Raw genomic sequence first — 18,552 nt, 5'->3', positions numbered from 1 at the left:
TTTGCTAATCCAGCTTAGTCGTGGCAAGGGCCACGCTGGGGGCGCTGGTCGTTTTGCAGCGTGGAAGTGGGTAAGGGCGAACGTGGGGGTACATGGCCAAGGCACGGGTTCAAGGCTAGAAACCGGGTTCGAGCCCTGGCCCTGCCGTATTTCCTCACTGGAGACAAGCAAATTTACACACACACACACACACACACAGAGAGAGAGAGAGAGAGAGAGAGAGAGAGACAGTTTGTTTATCTGCGAAGTGGTAATGATGACTGGACTTCCTTAAGAGTGGGCGTGCGGATGAACCGAAGAGGTGCTGACAAAACGCATGCCTTAACACTGTGGAGCGGTCAGTAGTACCCAGCTGGGAGACCTGGGGCCAACCCTTTCTCCAACGGAGACCTCGCTTTGCTGGGCCGGAAATGGGAATCCTCCCGAGGACTGGCGAGGACCCGAAGCCACCAAGGGCGCGGGAGCTAGGGGAACAGAGGGACCTCTGCCCCCTTTCCGTTCTGAGCCTTTCTCCAGCCTGAGGGAGGAGGAAGGGAGCATCCCCGGGACAAAGGGGTCCCCCCGGCTGGGCTACACTGAGCAATTGCTCTGGGTAGGGAAATGCTACCTGATCACTCTCATTTTTCAGAAGAAAAAATTGAGACCAGAGGAAGGGGCCTGCTCTCATCTTGCCCCCCGCCCGCTCCGCGGAGAAGTGTATTGAGATCAGCAAGGCCAAAAAGCCGCGATCTTCAAGCGGCCGGAGGGGGGTGGGGTGACCACAGTTAGGCACCCGCAGCAACGCGCGGATCTGAAGACTCTGGCCCTTGGCCCTGGCCAACTTCGCCTGGGCCCCCGACCGGAGCCTCCCCCGCCCCAGGAGCCTCCCCCGCCACCCGGCCAGGGCTGGAGCTGGCACCTTGGTCCTGCCGGCTGTGGCTGGAGAACCGGGGCTGACCATTCCTCCTATCTTTCACCGGCAGAAGAAAGGACGGAATAGGCAGCCGACTTGCTGTGCAAGCTCTGCCGGGTCACTTTGCTTCTCTGAGCCTCAGTTTCTCCACATGTAAAATGGAAAAGTCCGGCCCTACAGAAGGGGTCCTGCAGTCTCTGTGACATGCCATAGATGAGACTTGGTGAGAACAGAGAGAGCTGAGTCTGAGTTTAGCTGCAGTCGCCCCCCCCATGAGACACCGCCCCCCCCCCCCAAAGAGGAGCATCTGCAGGAGCAGGAGGTGGGGAACTAGTGCCTCTGAACAGCTCTCCTTCCGGGAGGGGCCTCAGAAGAGGGAAATCAGGACGGGCACCACCTCTGTAGGGGAGTGACGGGCATTGAGGGTGAGGGCTGGGGTCTTCTGGACATTGCTGAGGAACTTGGGTAATGTAAGCACAAGTCTGGGCTGGGGACCCAGGCGGTCTGTGGAGCTGGGCCCCTCTCCCTCCACCTCTCTCTACCCTGTTTCTCTCCAGAGGCTACACTGTCCTAGGTTGGGAGCCCTGGGCTTGACCCGGGCTCCACTGCACCCTCGTCCACCTACCCAGGGAAGGAAACCTTGATCTGCACCAGCCACAGAGAAAGACGGACAGAAGGACGTTGGAGACAGACACACAAATCCATACAAATGCACGGAGACAACACAGATACGCAGGCAGGGAGACCCAGAGAGCCAAAGACAGGCCCAGAGACCACGGGCGCATTCCCGGACTGCTAGGCTTGGCCAGCACAGCCCTGTGGGCACTCGGCCGCTAGTAGACAGCGGGACACCGCAGAGCCCCATGGGGCCTGTCCCCATAGGCCTAGCTCCTCCCATCAGCTGCCCAGGGAAGAAGAGGGGGAAGCATGATGGGAGGGCAGGTTGGGAGTAATCTCTGGCCCCTTCCCTGTGCAGAGCCGCGGGCACCGGTCACCCAGCCGAGCAGGCAGTGGCTGGCCCAGGCCGCAGGGAGGCACTGGGGAGGGAGGCTGGCCATTAGAGGCCTGGGCCCAGGCCCTCACTTACGGAGCGGAAGGACAGCTCTCACGCCGGATGAGGGTGGACAGTGGGCACCAGGGGTCCGAGGGAAGGCTCCGGCAGCCCAGGTGGGGCAGTGGTGACCGTGGGCACACGGGAACTCCTTCACGCCACGGCGGGCGGCGGGCGGACAGTAGGCTGGCCCTGTCCGTCCGTCCGCCTCCTCCCCGCCCTGGCGGGGAGGGGGGGGCACCGGAGGCCCAATTGGTCTCTGCCCCCACGTGACTCTGCAGGCCTCTCTCCTTCTTTGTTGGTGTTTCTCTTCATTTAGGTCGATTTTTTTTCTTCTCCTAAAAGAAAAAAAAAATACCCCTATCTATCTGGGGGCCGCGGTGGGGGTGGAGGCCAAGGCACTCTGGAGGCCTTGGCCAGCTGGCTGTTCCAGGCCGCTGTGGGAGCCCAGAGGCAGGGACCCCATGTAGGCGGTTAGGCAGCCCCGCTTGTTAGTGACTGGGTGGGAGTGGGGCCTGATTTATGGGCGGCTCCCCCACCGGGCCTGCAGCCTGGCCTCTCTCCCCTTGGATGGCTACCTCCCTGGGGCCTGGCCCGCCGGGGTCCGCCGGCCTGGTCCAGACGAGGGAGTGGAGTCAGGTCGGGCTGGAGTGGAGACAGGGGCATGGATGACTTGACCAGGTGGCTCTCCTGCTGTGGCTTGATCTTTTTACTCTTGAAGAAGGGGGTGGAGGGCAAACAGGTGAGCCGGCCGCACACCGCCCATGCGCCTTCCCTGCTGGCTGCTCTGAATGTCCCATCTGCTGGGGGCTGCTGATACTCCCAGCGGACAGCTGGGGAAGTTGAGGCAGGGCTGAGACTGCCCCAAGGCCAGGTGGTTGCCTAGCATGGTCGCAGGTTGGGCCAAGTGGGTAGCTAGGCCAGGATAGGGCAGGGCAGAGGGCATGGAGTTTTGTCTAGAAGGCTGGGCTTTCGCACGCAGCCAGGGACGTCCCACCTCCACGCCCAAATGGGTCCTGAACTGTCCTGGTTGATCGGGGCCCCAGTTGCTCTGTTTTGCACCCCTCTGCCACGTGATACCCTCGTCTCACATTTCCTGAGTGCACCCTAGATGCCAGCCATGGGTCCAGACACTGGGGAAAAGGGAAGAAAAAGGAAGAACTTTCTGTCCCTGGACCATTTACCTCCTAGACATAGGTCCTGGGGGTTGGGGAAGGACACAGAGAGGCCATGGGGCAATCACTGTTGAGAACCACCACCAGACGCTTTCATTTCAGGAAACGGGCCCATCACACAACATGTCACTTATCTGGCTGGGGAGGGAGGGGTTTTCTGGATAACTGAAGTCAACTGAAGTCACTTAATGCATTTTTTTCCCTCTCTTTTTTAGATTTTATTCATTTATCTGACACAGAGAGAGAGAGAGAGAGAGAGAGAGAGAGATCACAAGCAGGCAGAGAGGCAGGCAGAGAGAGAGGGGGAAGCAGGTTCCCCACAGAGCAGGGAGCCCGATGTGGGGCTCGATCCCAGGACCCTGAGATCATGACCTGAGCCGAAGGCAGAGGCCCAACCCACTGACCCACCCAGATGCCCCACTTAATGCATTAAAAAAAAAAAAAGATTTTAGAGAGAGTTTAGCGAGAAAGAGAGAGAGACACAGAGAGAGAGAGAGTGAGAGTGAGTGCTGGGGGAGGGGCAGAGGGAGAGAAAGAGAAGCAGGCTCCCTGTTGAGCCTGGAACCCCTTGCCAGGCTCCATCTCAGGACCCTGAGATCATGGTCTGAGCTGAAACCAAGAGCTGGTCACTCAAGTGACTGAGCCACCCAGGTGCCCCCAGCACTTTTTATTATCATGAAAATACCTGCAAGACAAAAATTTTGTTGACATTCGTAACTAATCAGTTCTACAGATTAAAAGCACAGTAGTCCCTGCTTACCTGTGGTTTTGTTTTCCACTCTTTCTTGTAAAGGTTTTATTTATTTATTTGACAGACAGAGATCACAAGTAGGCAGAGAGGCAGGCGGGGAGGGGGGCAAAGAGAGCCCGATGCGGGGCTTGATCCCAGGACCCTGGGATAATGACCTGAACAGAAGGCAGAGGCTTTAACCCACTGAGCCCCTGTTTTCCACTGTTTCAGTTACCTGGGGTCAACAGGGGTCAAGAAGTCGAGGACCCTCTTCGCGACCTGTTGGTAGAAGGTCAGCCCCTAGTAGCCTCTCGCCACGTCACGGTGCTCCCACCATTCAGCTCACCTCTCTCACGGAGGCCTCGGATCATCTCACAAGAAGAAGGGAGAGCATAGTTCACGGTATTTTGAGAAAAACCACAGGCACATAACTTTTATTACCAGTATATTGTTATAATTGTTCCGCTTTATTATTAGTTATTGTTACTGTGCCTAATTTAGAAATTAAACTTTATCATAGGGATATAGGTATGGGAAAAACCAGAGTGTATATCCGGTTCAGTACTATCCATGGTTTTGGCTTCTGGTGGGGGTCTTGGAATGCATCCTCTGCCAATAAGGGGGACTACATATTCTAATTCTACTTTCTACCTATGACATCACATATAACTTATTTCCCAACATGCATGACCTCACAATTACGTCTTTTTCACCCATTGAAGTTCTTACGAGGTATATTTCTCTTGCCTATGACTGACCCTAACTCATCCTCCCATTTTTTTTTTTTTTTAAGATTTTATTTATTTATTTGACAGAGATCACAAGTAGGCAGAGAGACAGGCAGAGAGAGAGGAGGAAGCAGGCTCCCTGACGAGCAGAGAGCCCGATGCAGGGCTCGATCCCAAGACCCTGGGACCATGACCTGAGCCAAGGCAGAGGCTTTAACCCACTGAGCCACCCAGGCGCCCCTGATCTTCCCATTTTAATACAATGATTTTGTTTCTGGATTAACACCATTCATTGTCTGGATTTAAGAAACACCCCAGCAAGCACCTTGACATCACTGACATGTCACATCTGCGTAACAACAACGAACAATCCCGGTCTTTTGTGCTTCCTTTGCTGGGAGACTGTGAAATGGGGTTCACTTTAACTGCCTTCGTGAACAGGGCCTTTCAACACGGTTGTGCCGTGGGAAGAACTAGATTGGTCTTGTCAGTCTCCTGCTGAGGCTCTGAGCCCTAAGGAGAAACCTGAGGGCTTAGTGGTGGAGACTCGGGTTTAAATCCCAGTTCTGCCGTTTCCTAGCTGTGTGACCTGGGACCAGTCACATCTCTCTCTGGACCTCCCATCCTCTCCAAAAAATGGGGACAAAATGAGACAATGCCTGCACCACACTCAGTGGCTGCCTGAGCGTGTTATGTATGCTCAATAAATGTTTTGCAAAACACAAACAACAAGCCCCAGGACCGGCATGTCTGGCCTCAGGGGCCCTTTTGGTGTGGAGTCTGGATTGCACCATCATCCTGAGCTCTGTTTGCCCTTCTGGGGGAGCGTGACTCACCCCAGCCTGGGGAACCCTCAAGGCTCAGGGCTCAGGGCTGATTTATCTCTGGGTCCACAGCAGCCAGCAGAGCCAGCGTCAATGGGCATTTGTTCAATGCCTACTTGTCTCTGCACCAAAGGCCCCACATGCTGCCTGCAGAGGTGGAGTTCTGCTGCCTGTCCCTCCTGTCCTGTTGCCTTCTCTGTAGGCGGTCCGTGCACACTTTCCACTGCCCAGGCTGGGCACTGCTCACCTCTGATTGCCCTCGACACCTCTATGGGCATCCCCTTCCTCTGCGCTGCCCCTCCTCGGCCCTCACCCTTGCTGGGTGAGGCCGGCAGGGAATGTATTGGGGACATAATAATACAGAGGTCCCCAAGCACCGCGTCCCCTACCATTCCGCCCCTGTGGTCCGCCTCCACCATCCTGGAAGGTAGGCAGTATTTTCCCCTCACCTTCCATGAGCAGCATTGGAGAGATGAACAAACTCGGGGTCAGGGAGAACCCAAGTCTTTCCAAAGTCACAGAGCAAGGGTGTGATGGAACTAGGATTTGAATCCAGGCAGTGGGCTTGGAGAGTCCGCGTCCTCCCTCCTCTGCCAAAGCCCCTGGGTGGCCCATTTGTCTTTTCCTTCAAGCTCCAGCCCAGGTGGTCCCAGGCCCTGAGACCCACCCAGAGGGGAAGGAGAAGGGGGTGATCCAGGCTCCCCGCTCCCACCCTCCCCAAGTAAACAAAGCACAGGGTCTCTCTTCTAAGTGGGGACTTTCCCAAAGTGCCAGGCCTATTTCCTGGAGGTGGAACAAGGAACAAACAAACTAGAGACCTAGGAACTGACATGGAGCGGCGAAAGGGGATCAGGCTGGGGTTGGAGCACCGTGGGGAAAGACAAAAAAAAAAAGAACCCACCGAGAAATGAGGCAGAGAATGAGAGAAGAGAGACCCACTGCCAGCGTAACAGACCCAGAAATGGTCAGAGAAAGAGAAAGGGAAAGAGGGAGGAAGGGAGAGAGGGGAGGGGAAGGGGGAGAGAGAGAGAGAGAGAGAGAGAGAGAGAGAGAGAGCGCGAGCACGGGACAGAGCTAGGAGGGAGAGGGAGAGGCGGAAGGACCGAGAGCAATTTCGAAAGAGGGAAAGTAGAAATGGGGGAGAGGGAGACTGAGGCAGAGAATGAGAAAAGAGAGAGGGGCAGGGTCCGGAGCCGGAGGCAGAGAGGATGTGGACGTGGAGACCCCTCGCAGGGCAGTGGAGGGGGGCGGGGCTCCTGGCAGCCGCAGACGCTGTTTCCGCTGCACCCCTTATCAGCCTGCTGCCAGATGTTCAGATCCGATGCCAATGTCAGAGAAGTCCATAGTGCCAGGTCAAGGCCGTGGCCGGCGGGAGCCTCAGCTGCAGTGTGGGGAGGGGAGCTGAGGGCCGGCAATTGACCTGCTTGCTCTTCTCCCTGTGCCTCCTGCTTCTCGGGACTGGACCACCTGGTGGGGGGTGGGAGACACCAGGCGCCTCCGGGGGCCTCTTCTCCAGGCTGAGAGCAGGGACTTGCAGCGGCAGAGCGGGGCTCCCGGTAGCACGTGGACACATCCATGTGTGCAAGTCCCCACGTGCGTGGAAGCACATGGACACAGGCGCACAGACCCACACGGGTGCCCAGGAGTGCACAAAGCTACCAGGGGGCCACGCAGAGGCCAGGGCACAACTGCCCCCACCATGGCACTCCTCTGCTGGAGCCCCTGCTCTGCCTGGTCCCCCTCACCTGAGCCAGGACTGTAGCTGGGGCTGGAGAAGGAAGGCTTGTGGCTGGCAGGGTTCCCAGGGCCCGCCCTGCTCTTCCACAAACGGGACCCTTAAGGGCCAGAGGGACGGACCTGGCACCTTCTAGAATCTGAGGCCTGGTGAAGATCCTCGGGAGGAGAGGCGGGAGCTGGGTGTCTGGCAGGGCTGGGGCTTCAGCCTTGGGCCTGGGCCCCTCCGCCATGCTCCTGGAGCGTGCAGCCGCAGCTGGGGCCCCCTTCCTGGGATAGTTTATCTCCCAGTGCACACGCTTGGCCCTCAAGGGGTGACCCAGCCTTGCTCCCCACATTCCTCTTCAGCCACGCAGCCGGTGGGCCCCCCACAGCCCTGAGACAGGGCCTGTACTTGGGGGGTGGTCGGGAGCAACAGCTCAGAGCCGTCTCGCTGACCTCTTGGCCTCCTTTGCAGCTGTCTCTTTGTTTTTCTCTGCTTTTGTCTCTGAGTATCTCTCTAAGGCTGTCTCTGCTGTGATTAATCTGCGTCTATCACTACTTTTGCCTCCGTCTTTCTCTGGGCAGGTCCCAGTTTGCTTCTCTCTGTTTCAGTCTCTTAGTCCGTCTCTCTCTAGGGTCCTTGAGTGGGGCCCGGTCTGAGGATCCCCCCGCTCTGCTCTCTGCCCTAAGGGCCAACTGCAACGTACGAGACGCCGGCTGCGGGCAAGCGGGCAAAGGGCCTGGGCAAGTGGAGGCCCTAGACCTGTAATGGGTGAACTGGGGTGGCCCAAGCGAAGTCCAGACCCCCTGCCAGCCACCTGCTGCAAGCCAGCCCAGATAAGGGACATTGATCAGGGCGTGCAGCTGCTGAGCTCCCCCATGTAGAGAAGACTGGGGGGGCGGGGGGTGTAGGAGGAGGAAGCTGAGGCTGGAGGTCTCCTGGCCTAAGGGCCTCCTTCCTGTTTGTTGGGAAGTGAGTGCCTCAGAAAGCTGCTCAGGAGAGAGGAGGGAGGCCATGGTGACTTCCGGGAAGCTGGCCAAGGGCCCGAGGCCACCCTCCCTGTGCCCACATGGGGCCTGTTGGCCCTGGCTTAAAATAGTGCAGTTCCTCTGCTGCTGCAGGGCCCAGCCCAGGCCTCAAAGGGCTGCTGGCTGCTGCTTGTGCGACAGCCAGGGCCTAGGGTGGAGGGGAGTCACCCAACCGTCCAAGCCTCCCTGGGGTGCAGCGGCCGTGCCTCGACACTGTGGGTGGGGAGTTGCAGACAAAGCAAGGGTTCCTGAGTCAGAAACCCTGGATTCAAGTGTCAGCTCCAACAGTGACCAGCTGTGAGACTTCGGGCTGGTCCACTGTGTCTCCATGAGCCTCGGTTTCCACTGTGTAAAATAGGGTAAGTGCTGGGCTTTTGATCTAAACGAGACCACAATCCGTAGATGCCTCAGAACCTTGCCAGGCTCAGAGAGGACACAAAATTGGAAGTTCCTTTTGCCTCTCTTGTCGGTTGTGCCCCAAACTCCTCACTCCGAGGAAGGGCCTCCTTGGAGCTCTCTTCCATTCCTACAGTTCTCCTAGGACTAGGTATTGAACAGGGAAGGTCTGTGGAGAGGGAGATTGCAAGGGAGGGCAAGGATGGGGCTGTGGTCTCCATGGTGAGACTTGTTGCCAAGGGAACAAGACTCCAAGAGCCCTGGGTCTGACAGTTGGGCACTTTTGCCACAGGATCTCAGACAGACTGATTACCACCGTGGACCTAAACCCTGGTGGGCAGGCAGAGCCAGAGTGGTAGCTTCTGGCTCTGCTAGGTTTCTGTTATTGGGGTGTGAGGGGCCACGGCTCCTCTCATACAGCTTTCTCTTAGGGATTGACTTAATTAAGCCCTACTTTGAACCAGCCACAGTGAGTCCTCCTTAACTCCTAGGACAAAGGCACGTCATCTCCATTTATCTGACCAGGAAAGTGAGAGGGATCTATCTGGGTCAAGGCCATGCACAGCTGGTAAGGGAGAAGAGCTAGAATTAGACCTCAGATGGTGAGACCCTGTGATGTGCCTCTGTCACACAAGCTGCCTGAGAATGGTCCCTGAGAGCGTCTATGTGGCCACATCCAACCTGATCCCAGCATCCTCCCTAAGCCGTCATATCTGGGGGTTTCTGGCTTCAGACTCTGACCTGGGCCAGAGCTCCGTTTCCTCTTCAGTTATATGGAGATGATCTTATTTACCTCGGAGTGTCGCGTAAGGATGAAGATCTCAGCACAGATCTGAACAGGAGGCACTCAGGAGTGCTTGTTTATGTTCATTCCTGAGGTTACGTACGAGTTATGTAACCTTGGGCCAATTACTTACCCTTTCTGGGCCTCGGTTTTCTGATCTGTAAAATGGGATCTTTTACAGCATCGACTTCATAGGGTGGCGTGGAGGACTCAGTTAACGTAATGCATATAGAGCGCTCAGTGCCATGCTTTGCCGACCTCCATATATACTCACTATTCTTCCAGATTATTGCCTGGCACTCAAGGGAATCAAAAGCTCAGCATTAGTTCAGTAGCAATTAATATAAATTTAGAGCAGTGTTCTAAATTTTATGCCACAGAACAGTGTCCCAATGGAATTTTAACAGGAAGAAAAAATGTTCCATGCTGGGACACTTTTTTGGTAGGCCCTGGGTGAGACAGAATTAATTTTTTTCGGGCAAGACTTCTCAAAGCCTTTAATATGCCAACAAAGGTTGGGAAGCAGTAAGAGGAAGACAGAGTGAGTGCAGTTATTTCCCAGATTTTTGGTAATGGAACACCTACTTCTTTTTCCATGAAGCCATCTTGTTGGGTTGTCTATGTTGAGAAACCACAGATTTGGTGTCTATAGTATTCTACATATTTTGGGGACAACACTGCTTTTCAGATCAATTTTGGTTGGGTCTGTTCACTCACCTCTTACAGAAATTAACCCTTTATTAGTTTAATTGTTTGTTTTGTTAATAGCAAGAAGTTCAACCAAAGGCCATTACAGAGTTTTGTTACAAACTCTAGACATTCGTATTCAGCTCTAGAAAACCAGTCAGGAAGAACAGGGAGGAAGCCTGCTATAACTTTGGTATCAGACAGACCTGGATTCAAAAGAGAATTCTGGGGGCACCTGGGTGGCTCAGTGGGTTAAGGCCTCTGCCTTCGGCTCAGGTCATGATCTCAGGGTCCTGTGATCGAGCCCCCCATCGGGCTCTCTGCTCAGCGGGGAGCCTGCTTCCTCCTTTCTCTCTGCCTGCCTCTCTGCCTACTTGTGATCTCTGTCAAATAAATAAATAAAATCTTAAAAAAAACAAAAGTGAATTCTGCCACTTACTCATGTGTCACCTCAGGCAAACAGCTTAATTTCTTTGGGCCTCAATTTGCTGATGTGTAAAACGGGGCTGAGACATGAGCCTCATGAAACTGTTACGAGGGTGACAGGAGACAATGCGTGCAAAGCCCCAATCATAGTGCCTGGCATTCACTGGGCGCTCAGCAAATGTATTTCTTCTCCTCCTCACACCTCCGTGTCCTAGCTGTCCCCTCTTGCGAGGCAAGGGAGTCTATTAATTAGTTCTGCAGTGTTTCCTTTGTTCTAAAGCCATCTCTTTCTAACCTCAAGGGCTCTCTGGTCCCTTGTGCCGGAGGAGGCTGAGGTGTGGGACGGCAGCTGGGCTTCCCCTCATTTCACACATGGGGATTTAATAGACTTTGATCAGATTCTCCTCGGCCTTTACGACTGCAAACTGAGAAGTCTCCACCTTTCCTGCCTTCATATAACCCTCAACCCAAACTCTGCTGCTTCTCTGACCTTATGCAGCAGGATTACAGGATGAGTGGGCTTTGAAGTTGGGCAGATCTGGGTTCAAGTCCTAACTCCGACACTTCCTGTGTGACTTTGGACACATCCCTCCATCTCTCGGAGCTTCCATTTTCTCAACTCTGGAAGACCTCATCTATTTCCTGGGTATTTCCTAGGTATTAACTGGCTGGACCATGGTGACAGAATAGGCAGGCCACCACCAGCACACTGCTGTCATGGAGATGTAGCTCTCTTTCCTGTGACTTAGCAGATGGCTTTCCTTCCTAAACTCCTGAACGTGGCGGGGCGCCTGGGTGGCTCAGTGGGTTAAATAAGCCTCTGCCTTTGGCTCAGGTCATGATCTCAGGGTCCTGGGAGGGAGCCCCACATCAGGCTCTCTGCTCAGCAGGGAGCCTGCTTTTTCTCCCCACCCCGTGTACTTGTGATCTCTGTCAAATAAATAAATAAAATCTTAAAAACAAACAGACTCCTGAACGTGGCATTCAAGGTCCCCAACAGTTTCTCCAAGCTCAAGTCTTGCTATCCCTTCCATCTGCCGCCATTCCTGGCGTGGCAGTCCCTTGTTGTGCCTGAGTATTCCATGTCTCTGATTCACGGCCAGGCGATCTCTCTCCCCTCCACCTGGGCTAGCCTCCTCTGCCTAGTGCCTTTCTTCAAAACCCACCTTCAGTGCTCATCTGTGAAGCATTTCCCGAGAACAAGCCACTCCCTCCTCTAGCTCCTTACCACCTCATTTATACCCTTAATTAGAACTACTGCAAAGGTCCGTGTTTGCCTCCCCCACCAGACTAAGTTCCTCTATTTGTGCCACTTTCTAACTGGGAGTCTTTTCACCTCACTTCAACAAAATAGAGGTAATAATCCTTTAAGTTCAAGGAGGTTCAGGCTTGTGACAAGTCCCCAAACAGTGCCTGGCACACAGGGTTGACAGCTTATTATGGGACTGGTTCATCGATTCAAGCAGCTCTGACAGAGAGCCCTCCGCCAGACCCTCAGCAATAGAAACTGAGTGGGTGTCAGCTACAAGTAGGGCCAAGCAGACATCAGCCAGCTCCTTAGGGCAACCCCATGGTCCCTCCATAGAACCCCAGACAAGCTTCACAGACAGATGCCATGTGCAGAAGAATTCACATTTATTGGTTCAAATACAGTACCTAACATTTGCTAAACATGCATTTCACACTAATTGGTCACATTTCCACAGGTAGTCAATTCACAGCAAAGGGCCCATCCCTCGCCAGCTGGCAGGGTGGGAGGTAGCAGAGGGCCTGGGTACCCTGCAGAGCCCACCAACGATCATTTGGTCATGCAGGGTTGATGGAGCCAGGCTGGCGGGCAGCCCTTGGCCGGCCCTTTGGGGACAAGGGCTCAGAGACATCCCATTTACACGATTCCTACATTGGACTGTGGGTAGAAGTGGGCCTAGGATAGGTAGCCCAAGGATATGTTCACTGATGCTTGTGCCACCACAGCCCCTGGAGATGGGGTGGTGAGAGGTGGCGCTCCCTGTGCCCTGGATCACAGGAAAGAAATGATGGCCTCTTCAAAGGGGTGGCTAGTCCGTGGCCGGGCAGGTGGCTGGGCCTCTCCAGACAGGGCCCAGACATCACAATGCAGCCACAAGCCGCTATTGCAAGCCTGGGATGGCGGCACAGACCAAAACACCAACACCCCGGGGCAGGCAGAGTCTCTTTCCCGACAGAAACATGTAAACAGAGCAGGAGCTACGCTATTCTTTTCCCACAGGATTCCTCAGAGAGGAATCGATCAGGAATGTCACTCAAGAGGTAGTTTTATTTTTTTTTTCTTTTTCATGGAAATTTGAGTCAACAACATTATTACCTATCATAAGACATTTCAGAGAAAGAAAAAAAAAAGTCACCAAAGGGCAAAAATGATCCTTTGGCTGGCAGGGCTGGCTCCAGCATTTGGAAGACTAGCCTCCACCAGTAACACAACTTTCTTCTTGGGCTTGGAGCAAGCTCTGGCCTAACTGGGTTTCCCTTTGAGCCTGCAACTGATTCGTGAGCGGGCTGTGCTTCACAGAGGGCTGCAGGCCCAGAAGAGGGAGGCCGAATGGGCACTGGACTGCGCAGGGGGACTGGGCATTTTATGGGCTGGTGGAGGCAGGGCCGTAGTGGCTCCTGTTGCAGGACAGCCAGAATTCTTCAAGTTTCAAGGTGGCCCAGGTCTAGCCAAGAAGGAAGCCCCAGTGTGCGCCTCGACTCCGCATGTTCTCTGGGGCTCCTGCCTCGGAGGAAATGGTCCAGGTCCGGTTCTCAAGCCCAAAAAAGAAGCTGCTGCTTGTGGCAGCCAAGAGAGGGGTTTCTGGGGACCCTGTAATTAAATACACATCCCTGAGCTATGGCCCTAGAAACCCTTGCCTCGAGGCTAATCAGTTTCCAGCACCTGGTGGAATGATTGCCGTTTCTCATCCTGAGACACAGATAAAACATCATTTCACAGACACTGGACATAGATGCTTCGAGCTGAGGAAAAAGGGAGGAATGATCAACTACAAAGGCAGAGGGGAGTGTAGGGAATTCTCATGGATCAAACTGGGGAAAGTGAGAGCAGTGGTATTTTTGTTTTTGTTTTGTTTTGTTTTGTTTAAAAAAAAATCAATAAAGAAAAACTTAAAGTTTAATGAAAGAGCTGATCTGAAAGACTGGATTTCTTAAAATAATTGCAAAATTTTTAAACAGCAACAAGAAAAAAGACATAGACCAGGGGCCCAGAGCTAAAGACTTGGAACCACTGCCCAACTTCCTGCCCTGCTGGGAGGCCAGGGTCCCCTTACTCTGGCCAACCGAGGGCATGGCTTTGATGCTGCCCATGCTGGGTTTGTCCATCCGTCTCCATCTGCCCCATTCTCCAGAAAATCAAGAACAAACAAAAGTAGGAAATGGGAAGCAGAAGTAGAGCAAGGCAGCTCACAGAGCTCAGGTTTTTAAGGACCTGGTGACATACTGGCCACAGCAGGTACTCACATCCCTGGAAAGGGGTGGCACGTGAGAGGCAGGTCAGTGTGGGGCAGGTGACTGTCAGCAACGCTATGGAGACCCTTAGATTCCCTCTATCCACCCTCTGGTTCTGGGAAACAAGATAAGGAGGTCTCTGCATGCTGCCTTCTATTCCATGAGGATCGCCCACCTCAGTTACGGGTTAAGCATGGGGCTGGGTGTCCTCTGAGCCAGGTGGAGTGCTTAGAGAAAGGTTCTGGGGAGTTTCTCCAGACTAAGGGCAAGACCACCAAACCTTGTGAAAGACTCCAAAATTGTACAAAGGAGCCAGAGAGCGTAAGTTGTAGGTGAAGTTCCAAAATTCCAAACTTTTGTCTTGGGTCAAGAAAACATTTAAAGGGAAAGGAAAGGAAAAGCCTGTGTGTTTCAATGCAGTGCGCGGAGGCAGGACTCTCCATTACCACACAGCTTTCAGGGTTACATTTTTATGGCTGAAAAACTCTCACTCAAAGTGAGTGCTGTTGGTAGCAGGGGATTGAGAAAGGACAGAAGAGAGGGGAATTAGAGACAACATGCACAACTTTTTTCTTCTTCCACTAGCAAAAAGGCTACCTGCTAACCAAATGTTATGGGAAGAAAGGCAAAAAACAAACACACCAAACCTCCCCCTCCAACCTTTCTCTGTGTCCTTCAAACCAAATTCACAAATACATCTAGTGGCTGACCTAATGTCTCCACACTGCTAGCTACACTCCTACCTTCTCCTCATAATACCTGAGTTTGCAATGCAACACATTCACTTTACCCTGTTTAAAAAAAGCCCACGTCATAAAAGGACTGGGTGCAGAAGACATTAAAAGCTGTCCACAGGTCAGGCTCCGGCTTGGAACACACGGCCACTTGGCTCAGAGATTCTGCAGGGCTCTTGGCAATGAATGGGCTCTTTGTTCTGTGGAATCTGCTGCAAACATTTGTAAAAATGGATTTGTACAATGGCAACTTGCAGAACCTTTCCCCCACTCCACAAATTAACAACTTGCTCTATTTAATGCTGCATTATTGGAGACATGTTCTTGTCTTGTCAGAGAGCAATTTCCTCTGATACCCAACACAACCAGTAAAATGCTTAATTTAAGAAAAAAGCAATTTCAAAAAATAATAATTTGACAGATGGAGGTCTAAGCAAAGAAAGATATGGCACACAGGAGCAGTGCTGGAAAAGGGACTCTGATAGGTGTCTCCTCCCCTACCTTAAGAAAAGCAGCTCGGAGTCTGACCTGTAGCCAAAGAATGTGATCTACTTGGTTAAATAAAAAAATCAGGGAAACAAAAATATCGTGACTTTAGAAATAAACAGATACACAAACATAAATCTTCCCATCAACATGTGAAGAACGTTCTGGCTGGAGGTTTTCCTGAGGAACATGTCTCTTTTTTCTTTCTCAGAGCAGCTGGGGAAACGGCAGGAAGGAGTAATGCTCTGAGTTCTAGATCCGTCAAGGGACAAAGTCATCGCTCTGCTGGTACCCGTAACATGTCACTGGAAAAAAAATATATTATAATCCGACACAGACTACCTGGTGTGCACACGATATGGTGGCCCACTCGGTCAAGTTGCTGGCTGGGTTGGGAAGAGAGCAAACGGCAAAACAAAATGCTACAGGCCCCTCCAGCCCACTCAGGGAGGTCCCCAGTTAAAGCGGGCTGTGCACTGCACTGGCTGTGGGAGATGCCGGGGCACGGGCAGGGACGGTTACAACAGTAAGGCAGAGAATGGAAAAGCACCTGAAAGATTTCTCAGACAGACACGGTGTGGCCACTGGCTAAAGCCAAGAGGGTGAAGAACGTTTCCCAGGACTAGGCAGGGTAGGTAGTGAAGGAATAGGAGGTCCAGGCCGTATCTGCAGAGGGGGGCAGCCAGGCCCTTAGGAACATGAGGTAGTTTCAAGCCCCCTCCTTCCCTTCCAGGTGCTTTGGCTCCAGCCCTCCAGGCCTTGGTCAGCCAGGCCACCAATAATCTAAGGGGCAGGTGGGCCAACTCTGGTACTTGGGCTTTCTGTTCTAAGGAAACCTGGTCTCATTTTTGGAGAGGTTAGGAGAACTTGGGAGGAGAATGAAGGGGCAAAGCCTCTGTTTAGCTGATGGGTGAATGGTCCCTCCCACTGTATGAAAGACGGCAGGGTTTGGATTCAGTCCTGAGGATGAGACAGGATGGGGTGAGGGGAACAGGGAAAGGAAGATTGTTTATTCTTTTGGCAGTCTGGCCTTTGTCCCACTACTCTTTGAAAAAGAGCAAGGTGAAAGCAGAATAAATCAGTAGTGGGCACCAGGATTCGGAGCATGACATTTTGTTCAGCTGTTTTTTCAAAGGGCCAAGAGGAAGTCAAATGTGCAAGACAGAGTGGCAAGGAGTCTGAGGAAGGTAGACCTTGGTAGACTCAGGTAAAGACACTAGGTAGCTGTGAGCTCCAAGGGAGTAAATTCCCAAGAATTTACTGCCAGGACCACGTGTGGACAAAAAGTTGACAGTAGCAGAAACCAGTAGTGGTGGTTCGGACGGTGGGGCAGGGGCAGCCCACAGCATGGTCTGGGAACAGAAACCTTTCTCCCTGAAGAGTTGTTCGGAGGGAGGACATCTTAGATTCGGTCACTGCACTCTACTCCCTCAACTACCATGCTTTCCAAAGAAAAGAGAATGCTAAATCCTCATATCCTGTTTCCAATATTTCACCCATTTTGCTTAATAAATCTCCCAACACCACTTTGCCCCTTTATGGTGTGCTCTTTTACTTTTACCCGGTAATTCTGTGACTAGAAAAAGGCAGTCTGCTCTCGGACAGACTAATGTAGGAGTCTGCTGAGAACATGTGGAAAAAGTAGGGATGGTTACACCCCTCCCTTTCCACTGAGGTAGTCGTCTTTGTCAACATTATGGAAATATTCATCTCAGCCCCATCCCACCCTCTCCCTCAAAATACAAAAGAACTATCTCTAAACAATGACAACACTATAACATTAAACATCTTCACATTCTGTAAACTGCAAGGAAATGCATCGGCTGCATTCACACAAAAGCATGTGCATCATGTTGAAGGCCATACATTCAACTCTGTCGTGAAATAAATATATAGAAAAATGAGGTTAAAAAAACAGACAAACAAACAAAAACTCTTCTTGCTATGGAGGCAACTAGAAACACTGCTCCACAGCCTCCATCTTGGTCTCTCTGGCTCTTTCTTCCGGAGCCTGTTCTGCCCACCCACGGCGCCATGGCCGGCCCGAGGAGGAGCGCTGGGAACAGGTCATTCCTTGCCCACGCTTGTCTTGCAGGAATGCAGCACCACCTTAAAGAGGAGGGGCAGCTGCTCCAGGGGTACATTCACCATCTTTCCTGGTAACAAGGTGGGAAAAGAAGAGTTAGTGATGGCTGCAGTGGAAGAGTGTGTCCGCCTCCTCTTGGGCTGGGGGAGGGAGAATGTTGCCTTTTTGAGGAACTAGAGCAAGAAAGTGACGGGAGTATCACAAAGATGGGAGTACCAGACCAACTGTGCTAACCACTTGATACCCAAACCCATGTCGGTACCCTAGAGTCTAGTCATGGTGCAAGCTATGATCATTGCTACCATCTCCTTACTCCATGCCAGCTGTTTCAATGCATTATCTAATTCTCATAATATTTCCAAGTAATAGATATTACTTGTTATCTCCATTTTATAGATGAGGAATGTTAAACTGAAAGGTGTTCCCTAGGTATTTTCTTCTAAAATACCCTGAGAAACATACCCTATTTTTTTTTTCCTGGTAGAGTCTCTAATTAGCATTCTATTCTTTAGAAGAGTATAAAGGGTTAATAAAAGTACTGGAAAAGAAGGAGGGGGTGGTCACAGGGGCAAATAAATTTCAGAAATTTGGGGCTGAGAAAGGTGTACAAGCTTCTTCACTGGAAAACATCTCAGAGCACTCAGTGTGCTGATATACTTTGTAAATACCGGACGCTGTGATTCTTCTCACTGCCAGTACTTTTTTTTTTTTTTTTTTAAAAAGATTTTATTTATTTATTTGACAGAGAGAAATCACAAGTAGTTGGAGAGGCAGGCAGAGAGAGAGAGAGAGGGAAGCAGGCTCCCTGCTGAGCAGAGAGCCCGATGCGGGCCTCGATCCCAGGACCTTGAGATCATGACCTGAGCCGAAGGCAGCAGCTTAACCCACTGAGCCACCCAGGCGCCCTGCCAGTACCTTTTTTTTTTTTTAAGATTTTATTTATTTATTTGACACAGAGAGAGAGATTACAAGCAGGCAGAGAGGCAAGCAGAGAGAGAGGGGGAAGCAGGCTCCCTGCTGAGCAGAGAGTCCGACGTGGGGCTTGACCCCAGGACTCTGGGATCACACACTACCTGAGCCAAAGGCAGCGGCTTAATCCACTGAGCCACCCAGGCGCCCCTCCCTTGCCAGTACCTTTGAGTCACCTGGGGAGTTTTAAAAAAATATTGATGCCCAGGTCCCACTCCATACCAATTAAATCAGAATCTCTGAAGAACAATCCAAGCACAGATATTCTTAAAACATTTTCCAAGTGATTCAAAATGTTGCCAGAGTTGAGAATCCAGCTCTGTCAGGGAGAGTGGGGTATTAACCACTGACCTCCCTGT

The 18,552-nt window shown here is 52.3% G+C and overlaps 1 protein-coding gene across 2 annotated transcripts in view; it reads right to left on the bottom strand.

The window, feature by feature from the left end:
- Positions 1-12,066: 12,066 nt before the first annotated feature.
- Positions 12,067-18,552, bottom strand: part of NR6A1 (nuclear receptor subfamily 6 group A member 1) — a 225,534-nt gene continuing 219,048 nt past the window's right edge. For both annotated transcript variants that reach the window (XM_059410835.1, XM_059410836.1), the window contains exon 10: positions 12,067-17,294. In XM_059410835.1, the coding sequence (XP_059266818.1) occupies positions 17,206-17,294 (89 nt within the window). In that variant the 3' untranslated portion in view covers positions 12,067-17,205. The remainder of the gene's footprint in view (positions 17,295-18,552) is intronic.

The sequence above is a fragment of the Mustela nigripes genome, chromosome 9 (genome assembly GCF_022355385.1).
Source record: "Mustela nigripes isolate SB6536 chromosome 9, MUSNIG.SB6536, whole genome shotgun sequence".
Classification (NCBI taxonomy): domain Eukaryota; kingdom Metazoa; phylum Chordata; class Mammalia; order Carnivora; family Mustelidae; genus Mustela; species Mustela nigripes.
This window is presented reverse-complemented; position numbering and strand designations above follow the sequence as displayed.